Source organism: Ochotona princeps, chromosome 22 (assembly GCF_030435755.1).
Source record: "Ochotona princeps isolate mOchPri1 chromosome 22, mOchPri1.hap1, whole genome shotgun sequence".
Classification (NCBI taxonomy): Eukaryota; Metazoa; Chordata; class Mammalia; order Lagomorpha; family Ochotonidae; genus Ochotona; species Ochotona princeps.
The window spans coordinates 16,579,230-16,606,997 of NC_080853.1; the positions used below are offsets into that span (position 1 = coordinate 16,579,230).

Here is a 27,768-nt window from a genome sequence, read left to right on the forward strand (position 1 = left end):
GAGGCTCTCGGGGAAGTGGGTACGGGTAGAGGGTAGGGGGCAGTGGTGGAGGGGTTGAGAATGGAGAAGGGACTCCGCTTCTCCCAAGGAATACAGACATTCAGGATCCAGAAGAGGAGAAAGGATTCAACAAAAGGCAGAAGAACGATGCTGGCAGAGGCAGTGGTGGAACCACACGTGGGCTGGGGTTGGTCTCAAAGGCACTCACTCAAAAGTCAGCAGGGATAAGGACTACTGCCAGGGTAGCACCAGGTTGCACTGCCCTGCAGCCGTAGAGATTCCGTGCCTTGCTCAGAGTGCCCCCTGCCGCCAGTCTGGAGTACTGCAGCAAGAGGAGTGGAAGTGGGATTGAGGAGGGGTGATGAAGCCATTCCCACTGGACTGGAGAAGCAGTCTGAGCAGAATGGGTGCCCGCCACAGGAGCCAGCTGATCCAGAAGGACAGCTTTTGGTGCCAGATAAAAACATGGTGACTGAGATGGAAGAGGGGACATAGTAATGAACAGCTGGCAGGGAAGCTGGTGAGGGTTGTGGGGCATTGCAGAGAACTGGCTCTGGAGATGCCCATAAGCTCCAAGGTATCACCATGACCTTGTCCTTGGGATGCTGCAGACTCCTGTCTGATCTCCCTCAAGAGACCAGTGCTGGTTGCTGCATCTCTACACCAAGGAGAAGTGCAGAGTGCACGCTGCCCTCCTCAGCTGACTCTGGTCAGCCTTGTACTTCTAGTCCAGGCAGGCAGCTCTGGAGGCCTTCTTTCCTCAGAGTTGGACTCCCCCACACCCACACCATGCCTGATGGCCTGAAGTCCCAGCAGAAATAAGGGGAGTGGCCCTGGATCTGCCACCTGGCACCCATGCAGGGCCATAGCCTGCTCCCTGGAGCTGGCGGCCTGTTGCCCTGCAGAGTCCAGAGAGAGTGCCCTGTCTGTTACAAACACCACTTGACCACTCTCTCTAGAGCCCCCTGGATAGTTCTCAAAGAACGATGTCTACTTCTGTCAGCCAAAGGCCCTGACAGACCTGGGGCAGCTCTGAGCAGGCAGAGGCAGATGGGGACAGATAGCCCTGGTCAGAACCTAGCCAGACTTCTGAAAGGAGAAGCCTCAAGGTCAAGGACGTGTGGGTGCCCTGGGCTCTAACACTGAGCTGACAGGTCAGAGCCAGCCTTGAAGACTATTGGCACCTGCTCTGTCCTCCCAGAACTGAGGGGCAAGGGCCTCCATGGATTCCCAGGATGCAGCCTGGGGACAGCCTGGGCTACAGAGTCTGCCCCATTTCCCTCAGCCCAGAGAAAGGGCGTTCCTTAAGACCACAGAGTGGGTGGGTGGGAGGAGGGGCCCCGGAGGGTGAGGGCAGTAACCTCGGGAGACGCTGTGAGGCTTTTCTGAGTGAACACCTCCAAGCCCGCGGCTGCTCCAGGCTCAGCTCCCCAGTCCAGCGGAGAGGGGTCCTGGGTCCTGTGGGGCTGCAGGGGAGGCCCAGGGCCGGGGAGAGGGCAAGGAGAGACAGGAAGAGAGGGAGATAGAAAGAAGAAGAGACACACACACACAATTGGTAAGCTGCCCAGCTGTGTCAGTCCTTTTGGTTTGGGCACCACTTGGGATGCCTGCAGCGAGTCACTGGGTTCAGGACCCAGCCCCACCTCTGCTGATGTGCACTCCAGGAGGAATCTGGTGATGGCTCAAGTGCTCGAGCCCCTGCCATGCACACGGGAGACCCGGAGACAGAATTCCTGGCTCCTGGCTTCAGTCCGGCCCAGTCTGCTGTTGTTGGACATTTGGGGGTGAACCCGGAGATGGGCGCTTTGTCTGTCTCTCAAGCTCAAAAATCAACCATTAGTTACCTTTGAAATTACAACATGAGTCTGGCAAATGGGCGCAGCTAAAGTTTCTGCTGCTTTCTGCTTCCTGCCCCCTTCCCCCCCCGCAAGGACTCGGCAACCAATGAGGAAGCCATGAGGAATTCTGGATGACACACCTTGCAGGAGGTCCCCCACAGAGCTCTATGGCTGTCCAATCAGATGCAATGTTTCACTCAGACCTCCCAGCAACTGTGGGGAGTGGCCACTTCCGCCCCTGTCCTCCAATCTCCCTCTTGACGGAGCCTTAGAGAGGTGCACCCAAGGACCTTGTTGAGACTCTGTCAGTGACCCCGCATCACACCCTAAGTAAGCTAGTTCTAGCGGGTCCAGGGCTCCAAGGTGAGACCCTGAGCCATCATTCTCTCCTCTGGGGATGGAGGAACAGGTGCTGCCTTCCACCATCTCCTAGCAATTCCAGCTGTTACCAGCAGATGGGGCACATCCTCCAGCTAGGCTACGCTGTGACAGGGTTTGAACTCTAGACCCTGGCTCGCCAGGGCTCAACCTCCCCTTCTGACCCTTCGGGCACTCCTGGCCAGGCAGCAGTCAAACCCTCTCAGGATTGACTAGAACTCATCCTATCTCTAAGTGATCTAGGTCAGGCCTATCTCTAGGGCAGGAGGTGGGGGTAGAAGAGGGTACTATCTCTGAATCACTAGACCAGCCGCTGGGGGCCCAGTCTAGGCACCTGACTGTACCAAGGATGACCACACAAGCCTTCAGGAGATGCAGAGGTTAGGCCCTCCTGTAGCCAGTCCTGCAGGTCCCCCAAATACCCATATTCCCATGATCTGCAGCCAGGGTGCTACCCTGGGAGCCCTCCTGGGTTAATGCCTCTGTAGGCCCGGGTCCTCTGTTCTCCAGTAAATTGCAGCCCTGGACAGACCCAATCTAGGCTGACGCTTGGCTGATCATATCACAGAGGCATTGCCGATGTTCAAGGCATCGGAGGGCAATGGACATACACAGTGGCCTCTGCACCTGACCTGCACACAATTCGGGTTTGCTCTGAGACAAACACAATGACCCAGGACATGAGGACAGTGGCTCCTGGCCCTGCTCTCTCAGCCCTGATGCTGACCGGGTCCTGCCTCTGTCTATCTGTTGGAAGACCCTGAACCAGGTGTTCCCCCAGGAGCCCCAACATGGATGGGAAATTAGCCTCTGCGACTAAGATATGAAGGAACAGAAAGGAGTCAGCAGGCAGTGCAGCCACAGGCAGTGCAGCTCCAACTCCAGCCCTGGCAGCATACGACTAGATCATGATCGGATTTAAGACCCGTAACAGCTCTGGTAAAAAAATACCCCCAAGTGTAAACTGGGGTGAATATTGCTGAGACGTAGCACATGCTAAAAATAATAGCTTGGGATTACAAATACAGGAATACCCCCCCTCCTGTCTTCATCTTTTTTTCAGCTGAGAAAACACTCCATGCTCTCCACTCCACAAGGCAGGTCTTATGGGATCCTTTTCTAAGACTTTGGCAGCAGGGCTGGTTTGTATGGAGGCCCCAGGCCCTGGGCATCTTTCCAGGAGGAACCGTCCTTCTGTCTGAGTCTGCATGGCAGGCCCAGAGTCTTCTTGCTAGGATGGAGCCAGGAAGATTGAGAGGTCTGGGTGCATGAGAACTGCCCAGGGCACCTGTTCAAATTGCTGCTCCGGAGCCTCCCTCCAAAAACCTGACTCAGCAGGAACCCAGCAACTCTGACACACACCTGTTGCCCAAACCATCTGAACGGACAGGGAGGGTGGAACCCACCAAGCTACTGTGGGTCTCTGGAAGTGTTCATGCTTCTAGGCAAATCCTGGGGCCTAGGATTTCAAGGCCGAATGAGTTTGTCTCCCTCAGCCTGCCCTACCAGCCCCTAAGGCAGCAAGGGGTGAAGCACCGGAGTGTGAAAGATGAGTGTCAATCTGAACAGGCAACAGTCCTCACACCTCTCTACCTGAGGCCCCTGTGCAGAGGTTCGGGGTGAGACCTACCTCATTGGCTTTCTCAGGGGTGCCCTTGGGGGAGGGAGAGGCAGGTGAGGAAGGCAGCCTGCGCTCGCGCTCCCAGTCCCGGTCCCGATGTATCAGCTTGCTGTTGGGCTCCTTCAGCGTCCTCTTGAGCTCGTTGATGCTGGCCTGATGCTTCAGCAGCACATCCTCCGGCTTGTCGAGGAACTGGGGGTGACGCACAGGGCAGGGAGTCAAAGGGATGGCTCCGAGCGCAGGATGCAAAGTGCAGGGATGGCAGTGGTGGCAGCGGCATCAGCAACTTCCACCAAGGCTGTGCCTTTCACTCAGTCCCTGCTTCCCCTGACAGCCCTGGGAGCTGAGAGCACCATGACCGCCAGCCCCGACAGGTGTGCACACCAAGACACTGAGACCATTTACGCCGCCTTTGCAGCTCCCCTGCCTGGTCCCATGGCCTCTGGATGTCAGTTCTACCCACATGCCACGGGTCTCAGTGGGTTCCTTTAGGAGCTAGTCCTAACTATGCATGGAGGAGGTGCCTTCCCTATGGTTACAAGCCAGGCACAGGATACAGCCTCTGCCGGAGTGAGCTCTCACTGGTCCACACTGGCTCACTGGCTGGTCTCCAGTTCACTCCTGGATCTCTACCTCTCCCTTCAACCTGTGACCTAAACACTACTGGACTGGGCAGGGGACCAATCCCAGTCCCTTTTAGCACAACACACGCAGCTGCTCAGACCCTATGGAGGTTTAGAGTTCAGATTTTCCCAAAGCCAAGGTTGTCCCCCCAGTGCAAAAAAAAAGTCGGGGAGGAGAGCTCTGCTCTCTCATTAGGGGCCAGGGACCAGGAAAAGACTGCACTCGGTTTTCTATTTTGAGTCACTCCTGCCCCTGTAAACCAGGGTCTTCGAGCCACCAAGCAGACAGGATGCCCATGTGGGGTGGGGTGTGTGCAACACTTAGCACAGGAACAAAGCTGTGAGCTCAGGCTCCTCCCAGGAGGGGAGTGAATGGACTGGCAGCCCAGAAGCTGCTGCCTACAAGGCTGCTGGGATTCATGCTGGTTTCATTCAGGACAGAAGGAGACCATCCTGACCTATTCAAGTCAGATCAGGTGAATCTGCAAACAACAAACTCCTCCTTCCCTACCCTCTAGACAAAGCTAGAATCTTCTCCTGAGCTCATCTCTAGCATCCCAGGGTCCAGCACAGAGGACGCCTCCTTGGCCCCCAGCGGGGACACAGCCCACTGAGACCTCTGCTTCCCTGTGGACAAACATCTGCACCCTTGGCCTCTCTGACTGCCTCAGATGCCCACAGGACATTGTCCTGGAAGTCAGAGCTGATGGAGTCTATAGGGGGGCTGGGCTTGAGCTGTGACGGCTGGCCACAAATCCCAACCTGTGGCCTGGGATCTGCCATCCTGATCCTGAAACCACTGGCCCAATCTCTGGCCTTTTCCTCAGTTACTCAAAGGGCAAGCCTATGATCAAGATAGGGAGACCACTTGAAAGGGGAGGAGAGGCAGTGAACACAGGCGGACTAAGTTTCCAGGGACAATGAACAGGAAGAAGATGAGGAAGAAAAAGAGAAGGGAGAGGAGGCCTGTGACGCAGCTGGAGTAACTGCAACCCCATCTGAACAGGAGGTCACACTCCCTGGGTCCCAGCATACACAGATGAGCCCCCAGAGATTTACCCTCCCTCCACCCCCTTCCTACTCCCACATCTGGTTGCCAAGAGAGCGGAAAAGGAACCCTGGGGTGGGAACACTGAGGAGATGGAAACATGATCATAGTGCCTCGGGGGAGGAGACAAGATGAAGGAAGGTGGAGTGGAGACAGAGGTGAGCTAAGTGAAGACACAGAATGGCCTAGAAGGGCTTGTGGATACTGGTAGGGTAGTCAGCAGGTGAGAAGCAGGTTTGGATTGCCAGGTGGTCTGCCAGAGGGTGCAGCTGGCAGAGGATGGCAGGGATGGGACAGGAGGAAGAGCTGGGGAAATGATGGGAGGGGGCACTGGTCAGGAAGCAGGGACAAAGCTGAAGCTGAGATGGTGCTGGTGATGGGCTGAAGACAGTGACAGATGTGCTAGGGGCTTGAATGGCTAGGTAGGGAGGGATGGGTCCCATGCAGTACCTCCTGCTTGTGTCTTGGCGTGGTTTCCTGCTCCGGCTAGCGGGGACAGAGGAGGGAAAAGGAACCACCAGTGTCAGTAGAGCCGAGGGATTAGAGCCACCATGACCGACCAGCCTGGGCCACTTCACACCCAATCAGGCAGCAGAACCCATGTGTTGGAGGGAGGAGCTGGTGACTACCAGCAGGGCCGAGAGAGGTGTGGGGAGGGAGGCAGGGGGCTACCCCAGGAAGGCCAAGAATGGGCCAGGGGAACCAGAGGCTAAGTATGCAGGGAGTCTCACACTTCTTGCTGCAGCGGGCGTGTGCTCACAGGCGGAAGTGCATGATGAGAAGAAAGGCTCAACTCTAGCAAGAGGAAGCCATAACAGCTGGCATGTGTGTGCACATACACCCATTTGTGCACGTCACTGCACATCTATATGTATGAGGGTGAGGGAGTTGAGGGGCAAACACTGTGAGTGAATGCACGTGAGGCCAGGGGAGCTGCAGGAGTCAAGGACTCCGGGCTCTGAAAGGAGCTAGGGGCAGCAGGAACGGGACACCTGATGATGCTTTTGGGAGAGAGGGGGTGACTCAGACCACAGCTACAGGGGCAAGTCAGGACTGAAGATGTGGAGCCCTGGACTCTCCAGGGATGAGAGTGGCCTCCTGGGAAAGCCAGGCAGAGAGGGGGACAGGCACAGCATAGGCAGCACTATCACCCCCACGCACCCCCATTTCACATGGTATAGGGTCTTGAGTATGGCCCAGGGGGAGCTTGACCACAACTAGGGACAGGCCAAGGCTAGCTAGACCTCTGAGAGGTCTCCTGACCCCTAGGGCATAGGGGGAGAAAGCCCAACACCTACCTTCAGCTCTTTGATCTTGGTGGGGGTCCTGACCTCTCCCTCCTCGGTCTCCGACCGTTGCCCTCCAGACTCGCCATCCTCCTCCCGCTTGTTGCCATCAGGCCCCATGTCGTGGTTCTCACTGACGGAGGCTGGTCGCGAGAACTCTGCTGCAGTGGGAAGATGTGGTCACATGAGCGGGTGAGACATGGTGCTGAGCACAGACAGGCAGCCAGCCCAACTGCTGTCAGCTGGCGTCGGGCTGACTCTAGCATACAATGACCCACTACCCAGAGGAGTCAAGGAGCCTATCCCAGGCCAGCCAGAGACAGGCAACTGAGTCCAGCCCAGAGCCAGTCCTGCCCTCCACAGCATGAGAGCCTGCATTTAGTGCTCAAATCGATATCCTCTTGACTGTGTAATCTTGGGGTGGGGAGTTACACAATCTCTACTTGGGCCTTGGTTTCCAGGCCCATAAGCAGTGTCTGCCTCAGGGAGCCGAGGCGAGGAACAGACATAGAGAGAGTGGCTGGCACAGAGCGAGCCTCCAGGTGACAATGGGCTCAGAAACCTGCAGCGGCACACACACACTTGACCACTGTTTTGTGACACATAGGCATTAGGAGTTTGGCTTTTACAGTGAGACTGGGCACCCTGAAGTTCACAAGTGACTTGCTTTCTTTATAAATTAGGGAGAGTTTGGGGCAATTCATGTAATAACACCTTTCTCACTCACTGGCACTTTTCTGAGTAGGAAAGAACAGGGTGGAATTACACACCTGCCACGAGGCACTGGATAGAACCCCTCTATGCCTGTAGATTGTACCTTGGTGGAAAAAGGTTGTAGAACACACTAAAATAGAATAAAATAAAATAATAGAAAGCAAAAAAAAAGCCAACAACAAAACACAGAGGTGGGGTGTGAGAAGGGGAGGGAACACCATGGCACAGCAGATTAAGCCATTGCTTGGAACACCTGCACCCCATATCAAAGTGCCTGGAATGACATCTGGCCTCCACCTGCAATCCAGCTTCCTGTGGATGCACACTCTGGGAGGTGGCTCAGGATGGTTCAGATGCTTAGATCACTGCCACCCACGTGGGAGACCCACATGGAGCCCTGGGCTCCTGGCTTCTGTGTGACCCAACCTTGGTATGGTAATCAGAAGCAACCTGGGAGGGAGTAGAGGATGGCAGGGCCCTCCTTTCCTGTGCTTAGCCCTGCATCTACCCACGGAGCTCAAGGAGCTTCCTCAGCCCCAAACAGAACTCGGCAGAGCTACACCTCTTTAAAAATAGATGGGGGCCCCTGAATGAGTTACACTTCCACTCTCTGGGAAAATGCCCCGAATCTGAGGAGCAAGCACTTCATCCAGCAGTTAAGATGCCCAGGTGGCACAGCAGAGTGCCTGGGCCTGACTTCTGGCTCTAGTTCCTGTCAATGCAGACCCTGAAAAGCAGCAGCAATGACTCAAGTGAAGTGGCTTCTTCCTCTTGCCCACATAGGAGACCTGGAATACATTTCTAGCTCCTAGCTCCAACCCCAACCCAGCCCAGTCCTGACCACTGTGGCCATTTAAAGAATAAGTCAAATCATTGGGAGCTTTGTGCATGTGAAAATCAAATAGAAATTTTAAAATATCACCTGGTGAGGGCCCAGGGCAGTAGTCTAGTGGCTAAAGTTCTCGCCTTGCATGTACCAAGATCCAATATGGCACCGGTTCTATTCCCAGCAGCCCCACTTCCCTTCCAGCTCCCTGCTTCTGGCCTGGGAAAGCAGTAGAGGACAGCCTCAACCCTGCACCCACGTGGGAGACCTGGAAGAAGCTCCTGGCTCCTGGCTTCAGATTGGCTCAGCTCCGGCTGTTGTGGTCACTTGGGGAGTGAACCAGTGGATGTAAGATTTTTCTGTCTCTCTTCCTCTCTGTAAACCTACCTTTCTAATAAAAATAAAATTTTAAACAATAACAAAAAAAATAAATATCACCTGGTGAGCTCCTGGGTATCCTTCAAAACCTTGGCTGACTGCTTCCTCTGATAAGTGTGAGAGTTGCGACGGTGCGGACCACACTAGGCAGGGCTACAACCCCTGCCAGTTTGCATGTGAGCTGGGCTAGGGGAACAGCCCAGCTAGGCTAAGCGACTGTATCCACATGCATGAGCCTGAGAAAGTGCAGACTTGTTGGGCTTTGCTGCAGCATCAGCTGGTGAGTGTGGGACTAGGGACAAGTCCTGTCAAGCTAGACTGCAGAACCACCTGAAGAGTGCAAGATCCAGGACTGCGAGTGAGCCTAGTAGGGAAACTGTGGGCACCTCTCTGACAGGCTGTAGCTCCCACCAGTGAGCATGAGAACTAGTGCTGGGTGGGGACCCAGCTGGACAGGAGGTAGCACCCATTGGCATAAATGGATTGGATAGTGGAGTTGGTTGGGCTGAGCTGGGCTGAAGCACCCACTGATGTGTGCAAAAGCCAAATGGGATGTGGGACAGACTGGACCAGTCTTTGGTACACACTGACATGTTCAAGAACTAGGGCTGAGGGCAGGCCTGGTAGGGGTCATTGGTGGTTGCTCCTACTAGGCTATAGTTACTGATGGTGTGCATAAAAGGTTAAGTGTGTGACACGCAGGGATATGCTGGGCCACAGCATCCATTGATTTGCATATGAGATGTGGCTGGGGACAGAACTGACCAGGTGACTGCAGCTACCTCTGTATGTGTTAGGCTGATATGGGTGATGGACTGGACAGGACCTCATACTGGCTGGCACACACAGGAGTTACGTATGGGGTCACCTCTGGTGTGGTTTCTTCATGGACCCTTCCAACTTTGACCATGGTGAAAATCACAATATCTGTGGTCTGACCATGGAACATATGTATTGGAACTGGGTCTCCTTGATTGCTAAAGTCTTTGCAGTGGATGGCATGCCCAGATGCACATGAGAAATGTGAAAAGCTCATTGAAGACATGGCAGAGGAAGGAGGGCGGAACAAATTGAACCATTCTCCTGGCCAAGCTTTGACAGAAAGTATCTGGGCAAGTGGAGACTGTAAGGTGAACTGTCAGCCAATGGACCTTGGAAAGATTTCCTCAACCTTGGAGCAACAAAACCAATAGCATCTCAGAAGTATTGAAACCACTTAAGCAGCATCTTCAGAACCTGCTCCACATCAGGGATCCTAGGATGACATCAGGTGGCTGTCCCCCATCCCCTGATGTGGTTAGGCTGCTGAAAATAGACCCTCTCCTTGTCTCTCTCTCTCTCTACTCTTCCCAGACACAGGGGAAAAGAAAAAGAAAAAATTGGAAGCAAGTGTCTTATCCACTTTTCCCCATACCTCAACCCCACCCTAATCAGTGGCCCACAGGCGCATACATTCTTCTCAACCATGTAAATATGCATACTCTGGCTGCTAGTCAAAGCCCTTTCTGTACCTCCTATGCAGAATTCATCCACCTCTCCCCCAGGGCTGCTCTATATTCTGTAAAAGCTTCACATGTGACTTGAACCACACTGCATGCTGGCAAGTCCACTGTTCTGTGAGCTCCTCGGAGGAAAAGGTCAACGTTCTGTCTAAACTCTAGACCCAGGACCTAACAGAACCCAGAAAATCCAGCAGAACTAACTTGCCTGGAGGTCTGCTAACATGTTCTAGAAGTATCCACTGTTCACCCTATCCAAATTCGACCCTTCCACTCTACAAACCTAGAGGTGAAAACAATGCATTCAGCTCACCACGGCCTGACTGCACTATGATGGTTCTGGGTCCTTCCCAGGCACTTTCTTGTTTAGTCTCCCTGCAGCATGGCAAAGTAGGGCACTATTCATTTTGGAGAAAGAGGAATAGGTTCAGGGGAGTTAAAGGAGTCTCCCGAGGTCACCCATTCACATATTCCTGGGAGTAAGGAATAGCTGATAAATGTTAAGTCCAGAATTTCAACTTGCATCCAAAGCACCTCGTGTGACTTTGGAAGGTCACCTACATACTCCAATGTGCACACTCTGGGCAGAGTCCTGGTACCTGAGGACTGTGGAGTCAGCAGGTCTGGGGCACAGCCCGGGAAATCTCCATACAGCACAAACTCACAGGGGAGTCTGATACAAAAATGGCCTGTGGACCATTTTTGAGAAGCGCTGGTCTGACAGACATTGGACAATGTGAGGCTCATTCTCACTGGTGGTAAGGGTGTCTGTCATTCCTGACAGACATGGGGGCCACAGCCAGACAGAGCCAGCCAGCCACTGAGGGAATGACCAGGAGTATTGCAGCCATACGATTCTCCTGGGGTGCCAATAACCTGGAGATTGCTCAACAGCCCAAGCAGGGGGTCCAGAAATTCATGTGGCTGAGCCAAGGGCGGCAAATGGCCATACCAAGGGAAGGCATGGGAAGTCTAGAGACAGGCAGTGTCACATCCCTGGAGGAAGTGAGCTGTGGGCTGGAGCTAAGCCACCAAAAGCAGTCACAACCAGTGCAAGTGAATCTGCATGTGTCTTCCACCTCTGTTCATTCTGCAGGCTCTGGCTCCCTCTAAAGATCCGGTTCTTCCCCTCACCTCCTGCTTAAGGAGGGCCTCACCTCCGTCGAGGCTGCGGGACATGGTGTACCGCTTGCTGGAAGAACGCTCAAAGAAGGGTGCTGGCCGGTCGATGAGGGCGCTTGCTTGGCGGGTCTGGGCCTGGGTCCTCCCACTATACCGGAACTTGGAGCCCATCACCAGGAATCCTTTGGGTGGGGGCTCAGGAGACACCAGCCTGTAGCAGACGGGTGGGGGTAAGGCATGGGAGGTCAGACCCGCATTGTCAGATGTCAGGGTTGAGCACAGCCCCTCAACCCCCAACTAAACACCTCAAAGGGGTCTGACATGGGCGAGGAGGGAAAGGAGACTTTCCTGGAGTCTCCACCAGCTCCACTCAACTGCTGTCCCTCCTCATGCATGGCCTCTGCCCATTCCCTGCCCCACCCTGTGGGGTTCACGCTTACCGGAAGAACGTGTGGTGCTCGATGCACACCTTCCACAGTCTCTTGGCTGACCGGTGGTTTGGGAGCTTAAAGCCAATCGTGCTCTCAAATTGCTCATACTGGAAAGTGAAAAAGACAGCTGGGAGGCAGGGCCCAGGCCCCACTCCTGCCACCAGTCCCTCCTGCTTGAACCACTTCCCAGACAGGAATTCCATCACTTGACTGACTGGGTTCTTCCTTGGTCACAGTCAGGCTGAACACTACAGCCACTGTAGAGACCATGACAGAAGATACTAGGGGTTGAAGGTGAGGGATAAGAGGTATCAAGGAAGCAAGACACTTAGAGGCATGGATGAGGGTGTCTGAGCAGTAAGGGGAGATGTGTGGTGGGAGGGACCATGGGGCAGGCATGGGGTGGGGGTCACCTTAGGATGGTCAGGGGCTGCTCTCTAGAGAGGACATCTGCAAGCTGAAGGACAGGGAGGAACCAGATGCATGAGAAGTAGGGGTGAGGAAGGCTTCCGGGGAGAGGGAGCATCCAAAGTCAAGAGCTCATGGTAGGAGGAACTTAATTAATTTGGGGACCCCAAGAAGGTTGGGCATGTTTGTGGGCATGGGGCAGTGTGGGAAGAGACAGCTGGGAGGGGCAGGATGGCCAAGCAAGGAATGTGGACTTCCTCCTAAAGGTTCAGGAGAGCTCATAGCAAGCAAGGGAGGTGGGTTGGGGATGCAGATGACACAATCTGGCCTTGCTAGGACAACGTCCTGGAGTGACATGGGTGGCAAGGAGACAGGTAGGAGATAGTGGCTGCTGTGGTTGGTGCAGGGGAGAAGGGAGAGGAAGAGAAGCAGGTGGTTCCCACTTATCCTAGAGGCAGAACCAAATGGACCCTTAGGTGGGTGTGGAGTCTGCAGGAAGAGAGGTAGATGTGCGTATTTGTGTACATGTGTGCCACTGTGCAGGGGTCACTTGTCTGTGGACCTCAACCAGCACACCCTTGAGTATTCCCTGTAGGCAAATCCACACCCACAGACATGTAATGATCTCCCTGTGTCACCTGAGGAGCTGTTTTTTTCATTTATGCTTGTATGTATGTGTATGCACATGCGTGTGCTCTGTTGTGAACCCCAAACTCCCCAACCATGCCTTCTAGGTAGGGAAAAAACCCCAGGCCCAGCTGCCAGAGTCTACTTCAATGTGGTCAGTTCTGGTGACAGGGAGGTATCCCAGGGCAGGCTCACCTCCCCAGGCCGGATCTTGATATAGAAGTTACTCCTTTTGTATGAGATCTTAAGAATCTTGGGCCAGGCAAAGCGGTTGATTCTCAGCCGGTCCCGGTAGATGAGCAGGCCGTTAGCACAGACCCCTAACATGATGTCGATGCCCTCAGAGTCCTGCATAAGAGGGGCCACAGAGGGAAGGTCTGGGGTCCATACCAGGGGACTGCTTGTCCTCCAACCCCAAACCCTCTTCCTGAGCTCTGCTTGTAAGGGAGCACTGAGGACCAGGGGGCTGCTGGAGTGTCCATGCTGGAGTCCCACTGACCAAACTCTCACATAGTCACTCATTCATTCATCTATTACTGAGTCACTCACTCATGTGATCATTTGTTCTGTCAACCACTCCATCATCCACCAGCCCAGAATACCTTCAGTGGTATCTATGGGTGCCAGGCCTCATTGTACCCACTAGAGATATAGAAAAAATTAAGACCTGGGTCTTTCCCTCCCAGAGTTCCAGCCCTGTAATGACATATACAAGTTCATGAAGAACTCGTGATAAGGACTGTGGAAATATAAAAACTGTGGAACCTGAAGAACAAGAAATAAGGACAGACCGTCTGCTGAGCCAGAGTTCACAGAGTCTGGTGCTCCCTCCCACAGCCAGACCCTCTAGGTTCAACAGGGGGTACCGCCAGTGGCGCAGGGCCCAGGGTACCTTGGCATGGTGCAGATCTACTCCATACATGGACAGCTTCTTGGCGTTCTCCAGAAAGTGAATTTCTGCTTCTCCCGGGGTCATGCCCCTGCAGGGAAGAAAGGGGTCACAGGTGGTGTGGGAAGGCCCAGGCCTGAGTTCTGGCAGACGAAAACAGCCATGTGGAACCCATGACTCAGGGCAGGGGAGCTTGGGGGCAAACCTCCATGCGGCCTATCCTCTGCATCCTTAAGGGAGAGGGAAGTCTTCCTCACAACACATTCAAGGGCTGAGCTTGACTTCTGCCTCCCTGTGCTGCTGAGCTACCTGTGACCTGTAAATTCTGATTTTCCTAGGCTAGGAAACTACAGCTGAAGATAGCTTTTGTGACAATCACCTGGGGGCTCCGAAACGATTCCCCATGTCAAACCATCCCCACAGATTTTAGCATTAGAAAAAACTTAATTTCCCCCTGAGGAACAGGAACACATCCTCCTCTCTGCAAAGAAGAATTACTCAATGAATCCAGATCCTTCCTGGATGTGGCTGATGGGAACTCTGGGTTCCCTTGCACATCCCTGGTCACGGCCAACATGAACTGAGAATGTGCAAATTAGTGCTCCATTCTGTCTCACACTCATCAGCTGGCGGGTGTCTCACAACTGTGTAAGGTACACGGTATCAATATTACCCCTGTTTCACAGATGGGGAAACTGAGGCACAGAGAGGTGCGGTGACTTGCCGAAGGACATGTAAGAATCAGACTCTGACTCTAGAGTTTGTGCTCCAAACAGCTTCATGCCATCTTTGGGCCTTGGGCTTCTCTGCCCTGTCTATACCTCTGAGCTGCTGATGGGCACCTGAATACCACCACCATGCCTCAATGGGTTTTAAGTCCAAAGACAGTCATTGTTTTTTCTCTAGTCCGTGAGATCTCAACAGCTTTTTCTAAATCATTCTGATCCTTTGTAAACCCCTGAGACATCTTTCTATCTGGGGCAACCACTCCCTACTCCTGTACCCACCTGTAGGGTATTTAGCACAACATCACAACAGGCCCTACTAGCCAGTGGAGCACTTGGCACGACTTGCAGAAACAGCACGTGCCATCCTTGAACAAGTGCTCCTCACACCCCAGCAGGGTCCTCCCCATCCCTGTGATCCTCTACCCCAGGTATTGTTGGACCATAAAAAATTATCAACCTCAGAACAGCTTGTTATAGATTTATTGAATTTTGAGTTGTACCTCTGGTTCCCTAGGCACGACTAAAACAGATGGTTTTTGGGGTGCCTTATGTGGCCTACTGGAAGGGTCACGAGAGGAGGCATTTTGCTTTCACTATGACTCGGGGGCATGTGTAACCTGCCTGAGACCCAAGAATGCTAGAAACATGCTTGGTGAATTGTCCTGTCCCAATAGCAGGAGCTGAGAAATTCTGATAAGCTATGTCTGGGAAGAACAGGGACCAGGCAGGGCCAAAGGCCACCCTATAACCTGCCCACTGCTGGATTATCTTCCAACTACCTACTGAAACAAGAGGCTTCCCACTGCATGATCCACTTTTCAACCCCTCAACTCGCAGACAGCAACTCCAACAGTCAAGATGCTGTGTGTCTCCACCACATGCCTGGTGGTCCCCTGACAGCCCTCCAGGATGGGTGACAGAGGAGCCACAGGGAACAGGAGAGGAGACCCAGGCATGGAAAGTGAAGTGACCTGCCCCCAAAATCTGGTAAGAAAGTGGCAGAGTCACAAGACAAGCCCAAGCTGGTTCACTTTCGGGACCTCACCTTTGATTTTTACGCTTAAATCTGCCCATTGGGCCACTTACTAGAGACAGCGGTCATTATAACCTCCGATTGGCAGATAGAGACTCACTTTCAAAGGCCAAGGATGAGAGAGGGTTGCACTCCTACAGGAACTAAAGGTTATGCAGTCACTGTCGCTCCTGTGTTACATGGATGATTTGCACTGGGATGGATCCCACGGTAGGGGAAAAGCCTGGTGGCGCCTAGGAGCCTCCCGCCCACAAGCAAGGCTTGAGCTGACTGCTGAGGATCTGTGGCAAGGCCCAGGGGTTGGACCCTCTTACCTGTAGGTCTTGTGCAGTTCCATGATCCTCTCCTCCAGCTCCCGGGTCTGGTTAGGGGCGAAGCGTAGCTCACTGACATAGTTGCCCACATGCTCCTCAGCATCATAGTCGCCCAGTTCAGCCTGCACGGCATAGGAGCCCAGCAACGCATGCGTGACAAAGGAGCAAGGCAGCCGGCCGGTGATGATGTCTGCCCGCAGCTGCAGGCACAGGTAGTACCTGGAGATGGGGAGAGTGGGCGTGGGATCGTGCCCTACGCGGCCTTGAGGCCAATTGGGCAGGTTGGAATCGGGTGGACCAGCCTGTGGCTCCACAGAGAAAGGATATCCTCAGATGCTGGCATTTCACGGTTTAGGAATTTGGGTGTGTCTTATGTGATGCTCTTAGAAATGGCATTTAACGTCTTGGTAATTCTGTGTAACATTTTACATGACTTTCTGGGTTTCTGTTCATTTCTAAATTTGTCGGGTGTTTTTCCTACTCTTAAGAACAATTTTTAATTTCATTTTCTTAACTACATTGGATTGTTTTGCTGACTTCGCTGATTAAAATAAAACATCATGTACTGTGGGTATTCGGCCTGGAGGTTAAGCTGCTGGTTAGGACAGATGCAACCTACATCACATTGCCTGGGTCCCAGTCCCAGATCTATTCCTAACTCTAGCTTCCTGTTAATGTGCACCTGGGAGGCAGCCATGATGACTCAAGTGCAGGCCAAGGTTCCTGCTACCCACATAGAAGATCTGGATTGAATTCCTCACTCTTGGCTTTGACCTTAGCTAGGGACCAGTGGGGTATTCAGGTAACAGATGAGAAATCTGATGTGTCTGCCCCTCAAAAAAAAAAAACAATTAAATTGATGGCAAGAGCTCAAGTTGCATTTGAAACAATCGTGCAGTTTTGAGTCTACAGCTAATATATTCATATTGTGGAAAAATGATGTTCACCCTCACCCTGACCCCTGTCCCCCCGCAAAAAACTCTGCAGTCCCCAGTTATCAGCGAGCTCTCTCCTGGACAAGGATCCTCTGAGCATACACAGAATGCAAGTGGTTTGGGCTTATGAATGCTTTTAACGTGTGAAAGGCATCAGATGCTACGTCTGATTCTGCAACTTGCTTTGGCATACCCAACTGTGGCCCTTAGAGCCACTCTCCTGTCGAGACACAGCCTTCTTCCTCAATGTGTTCTAACTTTCGCACCAACTCCGCAGCCCAGATGGGCCTGCTCATGGATGCTTTCCCCAAAATTCCTATTTTTGCTTTCAACTCTTAAGTGAATTGTCTAAAAACAAATGAGTTTAAAGGAACATTTCCAATCACCAAGCCCTGATTTTTTAAAAAAATAATTTTTACGTATACATCAATGGTTTTACAATTTTTCAGGACCATTTAAAACCATTTTGTATGGTCTTTCCAGTTACTGTGTATTAAACACACACACAATGTTTCACTTCATTTTCAGCTAGTGATGCCTTCCTGCCTGTCTTGGTTGTGTCTTTCCACTTTTGAATTGCTTATTTCTTTTCCTTTGCCAGTGCTTTCTCCTTAGGATAGTTTTCACCACTCCATGCCACTCTCTGGCAGGGAGAACTGAAGGCCCATCCGAGGCAATGTGCAGCCTCCGTGTGCACATGGGGCTGAGGCTTGAAGATCACAGGCACTGCGCCTGGACTGACAGACATCTCGCTCAAATGTCTGAACCTTCAGAAATCGCTGCCAAGCACCCTGACCAATCTTTTGGTTCAATCAATTTGTCATTTTGACCAGTCTATTTTGGGCCTAACTATTCTTGGCTAAAGCAGTTGTCTCCTGAGGACATGTGAGCTGGGCAGAGCTCACTTCTCTCCTGGATGCCCGATGCGGGACTCTGGCATCAGGGAGAAGAGGTATCAGTGGACAAGACCAGAGGGATTGGAGTTGAGCACTCATTGTGGAATTCTTGGCCTGCATGGGAATGGCCTTGGGACTCTGTTGCTGCTCCTACCTGGTCCTAGGCTGACCTCAGGGCTCCCAGCAGAGAGTTTCAGCTCTGGAAACATCTGTCAGATTCAGCATCTCGACCTTATTTTGTTGCCTGGTGGGCAGGCAGCCAATAATGAGAAGAGAGAAGCTGGCTTAGTCACTCTCCCCTGCTGCAGGAGGAGTCTGGGTCCCATCTTATCAGGACATCATGACTGACACTATCCCCTGGGAAGGACCTGCCTCAGGTTCCAGAGGCAGCAGGAGCCCCAGTCCCCTCAAGCCTTCAAGTTATGCAGGAGACTACACACATGATCATGTGACCTTGGCAGCCAGACACCCACAGGGAGGCCAAGGGGTGGCCACAGGCATCACTGGATCTCCATGTGCCTGATGCGCACAGAGCGGCATCCGGGTCCTAACTCCCACATGCCTCTGCACTTTTCCCCCCAAGTCTCTGGCCAGTACCTTGGACTTCACATAAGGGCGATCTGTCCCAACCAGAAATGACCTACAAGGTCTTTCAAAATGTCTGTTGTAGTTGCTGCCATTTATGAAGCGCAGTTTTCTCTAGCCCCATTTCCCTTCCAGACTAGGTACCCATGGGGCGATGGCTGCCGCAGCTAGACAGTATCTGCTTTCTATGGTGTCTATCCTCTTAGATTCATAGCAAGGAGACCCCCAAATACCTCCCTCCCTGATGTCTCCCATGGTAGCTCCTCTTCCAGAGGTCAGCCGCGGGGTCCACTGTGCTGTGTCTCTGTCCTTTTTGCATTGTCTGCCTCCTTGGTTGTCGCAGTCTGCCTGACTTCCTCAGGCATCTGCCTTGTGATGGTTGCCATATGCTGCCTGTGTCTCCCAAGCGCCCCTCCCTTTCACAGCGCTCACCTTGTGATGTCTTCTGTCAGCTGTGCAGGGTCAGGGGGATAGAACTTGACAGTGAAGGCAAAATTCCAGGGGCTGCCTGGGGGAAGAGGAGGGAAAGGTTAGAGAGGCGCCATGGTCAGCTCCACCATCAGGGGGCACAGTCTGTGGGTCGTCTTCCTGGCTCTCTGACCTTAGGGGAACCCAGTGGGGGATGAGAGGGGGGTGCAAAGCATGAAATATTATGGCCACAGGACACATGAAGAAACCGGGACCATGTTAAGAGACTTGGGATCCTGTGGCAAGAAGGAAAGTAGAAGGAAAGCAAACTGGTGTTGCACGCCATGCACGAGGCTGCCACCTCTATGAACTGCCTTCCCACAGCAGCTCCTAAGGGTGCCCTGCGATGGGCCCCACCTTGCAGACAGGGACCCTGATGTGACAGCCCAAGGCTACCCTGTCGGAGCACCTCCCTCTGTACCTAAATCTTTGCTACAGGACACTAATAGGAGAAGAGAAGGCCATCTAGGAAGGTCCCATGTGGGACCTGTCAGGCCCTTGCTCTGCCATGTACCACAACTCTCAGAGGGCGATGTGCCATTAGAACAAACTCTGGAAAACTCTGGCCTCTATCAGGTGGGATTCAGACAGCCACACTGGATTCAAATTGAGATCTATGGGTTCTAAAATGAATAAAGGGGTTTTCCCTTTATAATAATAAAGGCTAAAAGTCAACCTGTACTGTGAGATGTGAAAATTAACACACACGGGCCCGGCGGCGTGGCCTAGCGGCTAAAGTCCTCGCCTTGGATGCCCTGGGATCCCATATGGCTGCCGGTTCTGGTCCCGGCAGCTCCACTTCCCATCCAGCTCTCTGCTTGTGGCCTGGGAAATCAGTCGAGGACGGCCCAGAGCACTGGGACCCTGCACCTGCGTAGGAGACCTGGAGGAGGTTCCTGGTTCCCGGCTTCGGATCGGCAAGCACCGGCCGTTGCAACTCACTTGGGGAGTGAATCATCGGATGGAGGATCTTCCTCTCTGTCTCTCCTCCTCTCTGTATATCTGACTGTAATAAAATAAATAAATCTTCAAAAAAAAAAAAAAGAAAATTAACACACACAAGCAGGTGAAGAGAGGGGCAGAGGCTGAGACTGAAGCTGGAGCAAGTTCTGCCAGCTGAGAGAAGGGACAGGCACATGAGAGAATGGCGAGGAGGAGGAGGTGAGGTCCTGGACGAAATAACGAACTCCTATGCTTCAGCCACTCTGGGGACACCAGGCTCTAAGCTTGGAAAAGACAAAACAAGGCAGTATGTCCCACTCAGGGCAGGGCGTGATCATGATGAGCTGGAGGTCATGCTGCCATCCCTCCTGGTCTCAAACAGTCAGTATGTGCCGGCCACTCTGCTTGCTAACAACCTCATGTGCACATACAGCAGTCCAGTCCTTGTGATCATCCCGAGCTCCCCTCTCCTTCTCTGGATGAAGATTAGGTCACTCTCCTGGTGTCACTCAACTGGTGGAGAACAGGGGTTCAAACTTGGCACACCTGTCACCAGAGCCCAGGTTCCTGAGCACAATGATCACTTGGTAAAAGCAGCCTTGTGGCAGGTGAGGTGTAACAACAGTGATAAATAATAACAACTCATCCACCACTGGCTGCTGCTGTGTATAGGCCTCAGTGTCTTCGCTGGGAAAGTAGCACTGAGCATATAATAACCCATTTCATCTTCACAATCCTCAAGGTCAGAGCTGTCATTACGCATGAGCAAACTGAAGCACAGAACAGTTCAATGGCCCAGGATGTAATGATGAAGCCAGGATTCAGATGCAGGTAGTCTGGCTCCAGAGCCTGTCCTCTCAATGACCAAATTGGTCCAAGGGAGTGAAGAGCAACACAGCACCTCCTATGTGGTGGCCAGTGTCCACACATATGTTTTGTGACTGTGGGCCACTCAGCAGACAGGAGTCACTGACCCATCACCCAGGAGGGGGGTGGTGTCAGGTTCCCCAGAGATGGAGAACTCTATCCAGGTGCCCTTGGTGGTAGACACTGAGGTTTAGGTGGAGACATCTGCAATCTGAAGCACAAGATGCAAGGGCTCATGACATTACTTTCAGAAAGCTAGGTGCTGCTACAGACACAAGAAAGGGGGTAAAAGACAGTTTTCTCCAGGGATGGCAAGATCAAGATGGACAGCAGAAGTGACAGGGGTGAGGGCAGAGTCTGTGGCTGCATTGGAAGAGGCACCTGCTAAGGGTCAAGGCCAATCCTTGATGACCTGAGATGAAGACAGGATGAACCATCCCAGGGCTGGGGCTGTGTGGGCAGGGGTTGTGTAGACAGGGTCTGTAGATGGGTGGGAGGCAGGCTCAGAAGGGAGGCTGAGGTCTGCTGGTCTGTCTGCTGCCTCTCTTTCCTAGATTCTTGGTCCTCACTCAACATCACCCATGTGGTTGCCGAAATGTGTCCTGATGCCCGCAGGTTCAGTCCTAGCTGGACTGGGGCTTTCTGGCCTGGAGGCACATTCTCTCCCTGTTTGCCTGCCTCTTTGTCTCCAAGTGACAGGAGCCTGCGGGAAGGATTCCTCGAGCCCCCTCCTGCAGAGTCAGTTGGCATCCCTGGGCCTAGCTGCCTGCTGTCATGGCAACAGGCTCAGCTACAGCTTCCAGCCAGAGGACCAGGGAGTCCAGAAAAGACCAACCATAGCCAAGGGGAGGGGCACTGGGCAGAGGCATCACAGGCTGCCTGGCCAAGGCCACCAACCTCCTCCTGCTGCCATCTGAACACCGCCCCATTCCTCCCTACAGGTCTTTCCTCTCCGGGCCAGAAATGACAGGCTGTCAGCCTTCTTGCCTGCCTTCTCCCCAGGCCTGGAAAAAAGCACAGGATGGCAGCTGAAGGCAGGGCTCAAAGCCACTTGGCTGATACCTGGCTTTGCATCCTGGAGCAACTAACAGCCTCTTTCTGAGCCTAGAGGAAAGGGCACCTGCCCTGGACCAGGGATGTCTAATCCGGGTCACCTCTGTCCTATACCTGGAGGACTCAACCTGACTGCACATCCAACCCTTCTGCTGACTTGTTGCTCTTCTCTGGGTCCAGATTCATCACCCAGAAAACAATGGTCCCTATTCACTCCAAGCCTCTTTCTTTCCCCCGTGGGTGCTGCCCATGGGCACTCCGCACAGGAGAGGGGAGCAGAAGGCCTGGGCCCCGCCCAGCCTCCCAGTGCATGCCCAGCCTCTGCCAGCCACTCACTCCGGATCTGCTTCTTGATTTCCTTGGAAGGGTCCAGCCAGTTCTGCAAGGGAAGGCAGAATTCTTTAGAGGGAAGGTGGAGGGGAGGCTTGGCGAAGGGTGCTGGGGAAGACGGGAGAAAAAGGCCCAAAGTAGCTGGGAAGCACTACTACTGAGAAGCATCCTCCCTTGGTTGAGTTTTCTGGACTTTTTTCCTGGTGCCTGGGCACGAGACCCTGAGGCTGGCATTGCCTAGAGGCAGCCATGGGGTTTTAGAGTTACAGCTATAGCAGGCATGACCAGGGGGCAGGGAAGAGACAAGCTAGGGAAAGCAACATCTGAGGGTGGAGAGGAAATGCCGGGGTAAGTTGCTCAGCTGCTCCTGGCGGGTCAGGAAGCCACACCGTGGATCTACCAGGAAAGGATTGAGGGCAGAGGGTCGAGAAAAAGAACCCAGGGTACACAGGGTTGGCTAAGCCTTGGGACTTGTCCACAGAAGACATCTAAGGAAGGAAGCAGGGGATGTGGTCAGGCTTGTGGGGACTTGAGGGACAAAATGTCCCATGGGCCTGCCCACCCAAGGTACCTTCTGACTGTCAGCATCACAGAAGGTCAGGCCAAAGTAGTCCTTCTCCAGGAGGTTGAGGTGCTCACAGACCAGGTCGAACAGCACCTGGCCCCGGCCATGTTTCTGAGGAGGAAGGAAGAGCTGCTGTGAGGCCAGGTACAGGTGGGTTCTGCTCAGACAGCCCCACCACGCTCTCAGCCTTCTGTGCCAAGACAGGACCCTGGCACTCCTGCCTGTCCACCTGATCCACTCCTCTCCACCTCCCGAGTCCCGAGTGAGTCCAGGGCTGATGCCAGCACCCACCTCCATAGGGCCCTTCCTCTGAGTCCTGCAGGGGTCTTTCTATACCTGGAACTTGCTGGGGGAAGTGATCATGGGAGAACAGGGAGAGGAATATTTCTCAGGCCCAGTGTGATCCCTCTGTCCTGGCTTCCCCTGCACTTTTCCCTGTGTCTATGTGAAATCAGGAGCCAGTGTAGCTTGCAGTGCCACCTCCCACAAGGGCAGTGGGTAAGGTCTCAAAGAGGCCTTAGCTGATGGCAGTCTTGCCAAGCCTGCACGGGTGCCAGCCCTCATCTAACCACAGCAGCCCTCTCTAGCTTTGGTGCCACCATCTGTACCGAGGAAGAGGGTTGGATGCTATAGTTGGTCTAGGTCTCCTCTGGCTTGGCCCTGGCCCAGGTCTAACATGTGAGGCAGACTATGCTACCCTGGGACCAGCTGAGTGGGGACAGAGCACAAGGTTATTCCCCTACCTCCACCTCGCACTCATAATCGGAGGCATCAAGCAGAGTGACTCGGCACGTGGCGCTCTTATACTTCTTGGCAATCTTCTGGGGTGATTTCTGGGCCTTGCTGGGCGTGGTCCTCTCTGACAGGCCATCGGCCTCGCTGTAGTCCTTCTCCTCCATGTCTAGGTTCTGTGGGTCCAAGCAAGGGAAGGATTGGGTCAGCGAGCTCGAAACCAGTCACCAAGCAGAGTCTCCAGCTGATGTGTGTGTATAGGATTTGTGGGTGGAGGTGGGTCTAGCGGCTGGCCCCACATTCTTCCTGTTCTAGGCAGCCTCCGCAGGTGCAAGTCCCTCAGCACCAGACCCAGGGGCCAGGGCTGTCCTGCCTCCCTGGAGCACTGTGGGGGTCACTGGTGTGTCCATCTGGGCTTCTGCTTCCCATCTGCCACTGAGTCTGGCACAGAGCTGGGAGTGAAGACTGCTCAGCGCAGGCAGGGGATGAGGAAGGAAGGAAAGCTAGGGCCCTGCCCTGCCTCCCCCTGATTTCCTCAAGGGCTTTGCCCCTTCTTTGCCTTCTCTACACCTCTCTGAAGAGAGGGAGGTGTAAGCTGGATGGCTGGCCCAATCCCCAAGTCTCTTGGGTGTTGAGTTTTGACCAAGGTCACACTGGGCTTTCCCCACTAAAATAAAAGGGTTCCGGGGCCAGGAAAATGAAGTCGCAAAAACAGTTTTCAAAACCAGGGCTAGACATGATTCCCACTCTGTCACCATTGTTATGGCAACGTGACTTTGTGCCTTAGTTTCCCCAAGTGTAAAACAGGAGCATTCACAGCCCTGCTCCCAGGTTTAGAAGAATTAAATACATGAGCAGCCATAGTGCCCTCTGCACAGTGCTTAGCATGCAAGGGGCCATCAACAAACCTTAATTTCCTGCTTTCTTTTCTTCTGACAAAACACGGAGACCCTGGAGAACTGGCTGGTTGCAAAAGAGAGACACTTCCCTCTCTGCCCACACCACATCCCCCACCTTGGGCACACACCTGTTCCGCAGGCCGAGCGTCCTGCTGGGGCGGAGGCTTTTCATTGGAGTTGGCCTCTGGGTGGCCGTGGCCTGCGGGGGTCACAGGGGTGGTTGCGGCAGCAGCGGCCTCGGGCTGCTGCGGGGCCTCCTCTTGAGCCTTCTTCACCTCAGAATCGGGGCCTGTCTCTGTTGTCATGGTGACCAGCACGCCTGCATTGGCATGAAGGAGAGTATGTGACAGGGACACGATGGTGCGGCAGAGCGAGGGGGCAGGAACCGCACGCAGAGAGAGACAGATGGAGACAAGTGGACAAAGAGCCATGGACAGCAGGAAGGTGGTGGGGCTGGATCATGAGAAGTGGGCAGGGACTAGCGGGGCAGTCGAGGTCACGGCCTCTACCCACCATATGTCTAGTTCCTCAGCAACCCAGATTTATCAGTCCAGATCTGGAGTCTGGGCCCTTCCCAGAGACAATGAGGGTATCTCCAGGGAGCTCTCCGCACCATGGCCAGGAGCACAGCACAGTGATCAGTGTCTTGCACAGCACCTGGGAGGTTAGCCCTCAGGCAAGGCTAATGCATAGAACCTGAGCAAGCTTCGGCCCAGGCCCCCCTGGCTAAGGGTCTGCCGAGCCTCTGGATGCTCCACCTCAGCACTCCCCGTCCCTCCACCCCAAGCTTGACTTGGCAGCTGGGTGTTCAGGACTGCTCCAAAGGGACAGGAAAGTATAGTCCTGATCCTGCCAAGCCCTGGGTCTGCTTCAAAACTGGTGATCACTTCACCTCACTGGGATTTGGCCAAAAAGTGAAGGACTCGGGAAAGTTATCTCTGGTACTAAACATTTTCCCCTTGGAGAAATTAGACAAGATTTCAGAGAAAGTCAAGGGCTTGTTGCCCAGTATTGTATTGGAGGAAGCCACTTAGAGAGAGAGAGAGAGAGAGTTTCATATTGTTTTTATATGTAAAAAATAAAACAGCTGGAGCTGGCACAGGAGGTGAAGCTGTGGTGTCAGCATCCCATATGAGCACTGGTTTGAGTCCCAGCTACTCTAATTTCTATCCAGTTCCCTGCTAATGCACCTGGGAAAGCAGCAAAGACTGAGTGCTTAGATCAATGTGGGAGACCCAGATAAAGTTCCTGCCTCCTGACCCAGCCCTGGTTGTTGTAGCTGTTGAGTGAATCAGTGGATGGAAAATCTTCCTCTTCCTCTCCTCTCTAACTCTGCCTTTCAAATCAATAAAATATGTTTTTTTAAAAAAGAGAGATAGTAACTTCAACAATGGAATTTTGTGGTTTCTAGCTATTGAGTAAAAGACCTGCAAGGACACTCACCAAACAGCTGAAGGAGGTGATAACCCAGAAAGGAGAGGAAAGAGACAGATGGAAAGGAAACTGCTTTTTACTGAACATGCTTTGGAATTACATGTGTCTTTTCACACACACACACACACACACACACACACACTTAAACCGCACAAGTTGCACATTAAAAAAAAAAAAAAGCAGTTCAAATGACTCATCCATCACCTACAAGCAGCGCCAGGATCCCATATGGGAGCTTGTTCATATCCTGGCTGCTCCACTTCCCATCCAGCTCCCTGCTTATGGCCTGGGAAAACAGTCAAGGACCACCCAAAGCCTTGGGACCCTGCATCCGTGTGGTAGACCTGGAAGAGGCTTCTGGCTCCTGGTTTTGGATTGGCTCAGCTCTTGGTCATCGTGGCCATTTAGGGAGTGAACCAGCAGATGGAAGATCACTCCATCTCTCTTCTCTCTATGTCTGCCTTTCCCCTAAAATAAATCAAGCACCCATTTCCAAGCCTAGTCAGTGGATCCTCAAAACAAAATTTGAGAGGTGGGAGATAAAACCAGAGGAACAGAGACATGGACAGGAATTCAACATTGAATTTAGAAATCTGCCACACAATTCAAATAAACACCTTCTTTATTGCTTAAAACAAAACAAAACACAAACAGCACGACCTTCACAAGCGCTGGGGTCCCCAGGCACTCTCGCGCCTCAGTCTTGAGCCTTCCCTGGCCTGGTCTCGTTGCCCTGGGAATGGTGGGGAGTGCACTCTTGCCTAGATATCCCAGAATTCCTCCACCCAGGGTCCCCAGGGAGCCTGCTGGCAGGGAATACTACAACAAGAGGAGAGGAACCGAGGGCTTCAGAGAGAATGAGTCCACTCCTTTTCAGGCAGCAGAGTCTTGAGAGACAGCCACTTCCGAAGATGTGGCTCCCCAGGCTTCCCCACCCCCCCAGATCCTAACTCTAGGTTCCTTTTCTCTCTTCTGCACTTCCCTGCCTCCAGCAAACCCCTCGGGGAAGCAAGCACAGGTTCTGGCTGCAAGCCCCAGATGTGTCGGGAGCCACTGACTCTCTATGAACGATGGCTCCTCCTCTAAAGGGGAAGGACAAGATCTATGAAGAGCTTGATAAAGCAGCAGCTCATGCACACCGACCCTGCTGTAGTTATCAGTCACACAGACACTCCCCACTTTGCAAGGGCTTGTCCTACAAGCTTGTGACTTCACAGGTGCAGAAACACACCCTTACAAACTTGCTGGCTTTTCACATTCGGTACCTTATTCAGTAGAGGATATGAGATCGACAATGCCTTATATAAGGTTGGGCTTGTGTGGATGACTTCATTCAGCTCTAGACTTGCAAATGTTCTGAGCAAGTTTAAGGCAGGCCAAGCTAAGGTGAGACACTTGGTAGGTCAGATGAATGAAGTATTTTGGATTTATGATATTTCCAACATACCAGGAGATAATCCCATTTTTTTCTTTTTAGAAAAAGATGGGACTTACTTGAAAGGCAGAATTTATTGGGGTTGGGAAAGAGAAAGAGAAACTCTTCCATCCATTGGTTCACTTCCCAAATGGCTGTAAGAGCCAGGACAGAGTCAGGCTAAAGCTAGGAGCCTAGAACTCCATTAGGGTCTCCCACACGGGCGACAAGGGCCCAGGTACTTTGCCTTCTTCCACTGCCTTTCCAGGTGCACTAGCAGGGAGCTGGACCAGAACTGAAACAACCAGAACTTGAACTGATGCTTATAGGAGCTGTGAGCTCTGCTACAATGGGATATAATCCCATTTCTGTACATGTGTACAGAAAGCTCAATAAACTATTAACTATGGTTATTTCTGCATGGCAACAGTACAGATTATAATTTTTTCTGTTTAACTGTAGTAATTGATTTTTTTTACAATACTTAGAGATTCCTTGAATGATTTTCTTAAATTAGAGGATAAAAAATAAATTTCTCTGATGCTCATAACTTGGCATGGCAGCATAAAAAAGAAATGAAACCTGTTTAGACTTTTCCAAAAAAAGATTGTTTAGTTGAAAAGCACAGTTCTAGAAACAGAGTGACAGAAAGAGAGAACTCTTTCATCTACTGGCTCACTCTCAATGTGGCCATAACAGCCAGGGCTGGGCAGGCCAAAACCACAAAGCAGAAGCTTCATTCAGATCTTTCACATGGATGGAAGGGGCCTGAGTACTTGGACCATCCTCTGCTGTTTTTCTAAAGTTGTTAGCAGGGACCTAGATAGGAAGTAAAGCAGCTTAGACTCAAATTGGTGTCCATTTGGGATGCCAACATTGCAGGCA

At 52.8% G+C, this 27,768-nt stretch overlaps 1 protein-coding gene across 12 annotated transcripts in view; it reads right to left on the bottom strand.

The window, feature by feature from the left end:
- The window catches only part of EPB41L1 (erythrocyte membrane protein band 4.1 like 1), a 110,323-nt gene that overhangs the window by 19,238 nt on the left and 63,317 nt on the right, over positions 1-27,768 (bottom strand). For 9 of the 12 annotated variants that reach the window (XM_058679421.1, XM_058679419.1, XM_058679418.1 and 6 more), the window contains 13 exons: positions 24,164-24,354; positions 23,148-23,312; positions 22,411-22,515; positions 21,846-21,888; positions 18,612-18,687; positions 15,764-15,982; positions 13,692-13,779; positions 12,995-13,147; positions 11,774-11,871; positions 11,369-11,544; positions 6,807-6,955; positions 5,959-5,994; positions 3,847-4,029 (listed from right to left, as the gene is read on the bottom strand). In XM_058679421.1, coding sequence (XP_058535404.1) covers positions 3,847-4,029; positions 5,959-5,994; positions 6,807-6,955; positions 11,369-11,544; positions 11,774-11,871; positions 12,995-13,147; positions 13,692-13,779; positions 15,764-15,982; positions 18,612-18,687; positions 21,846-21,888; positions 22,411-22,515; positions 23,148-23,312; positions 24,164-24,340 — 1,668 coding nt within the window. In that variant the 5' untranslated portion in view covers positions 24,341-24,354. The remainder of the gene's footprint in view (positions 1-3,846; positions 4,030-5,958; positions 5,995-6,806; positions 6,956-11,368; positions 11,545-11,773; positions 11,872-12,994; positions 13,148-13,691; positions 13,780-15,763; positions 15,983-18,611; positions 18,688-21,845; positions 21,889-22,410; positions 22,516-23,147; positions 23,313-24,163; positions 24,355-27,768) is intronic. The other 3 variants (XM_058679420.1, XM_058679417.1, XM_058679414.1) reach the window with 1 other exon arrangement.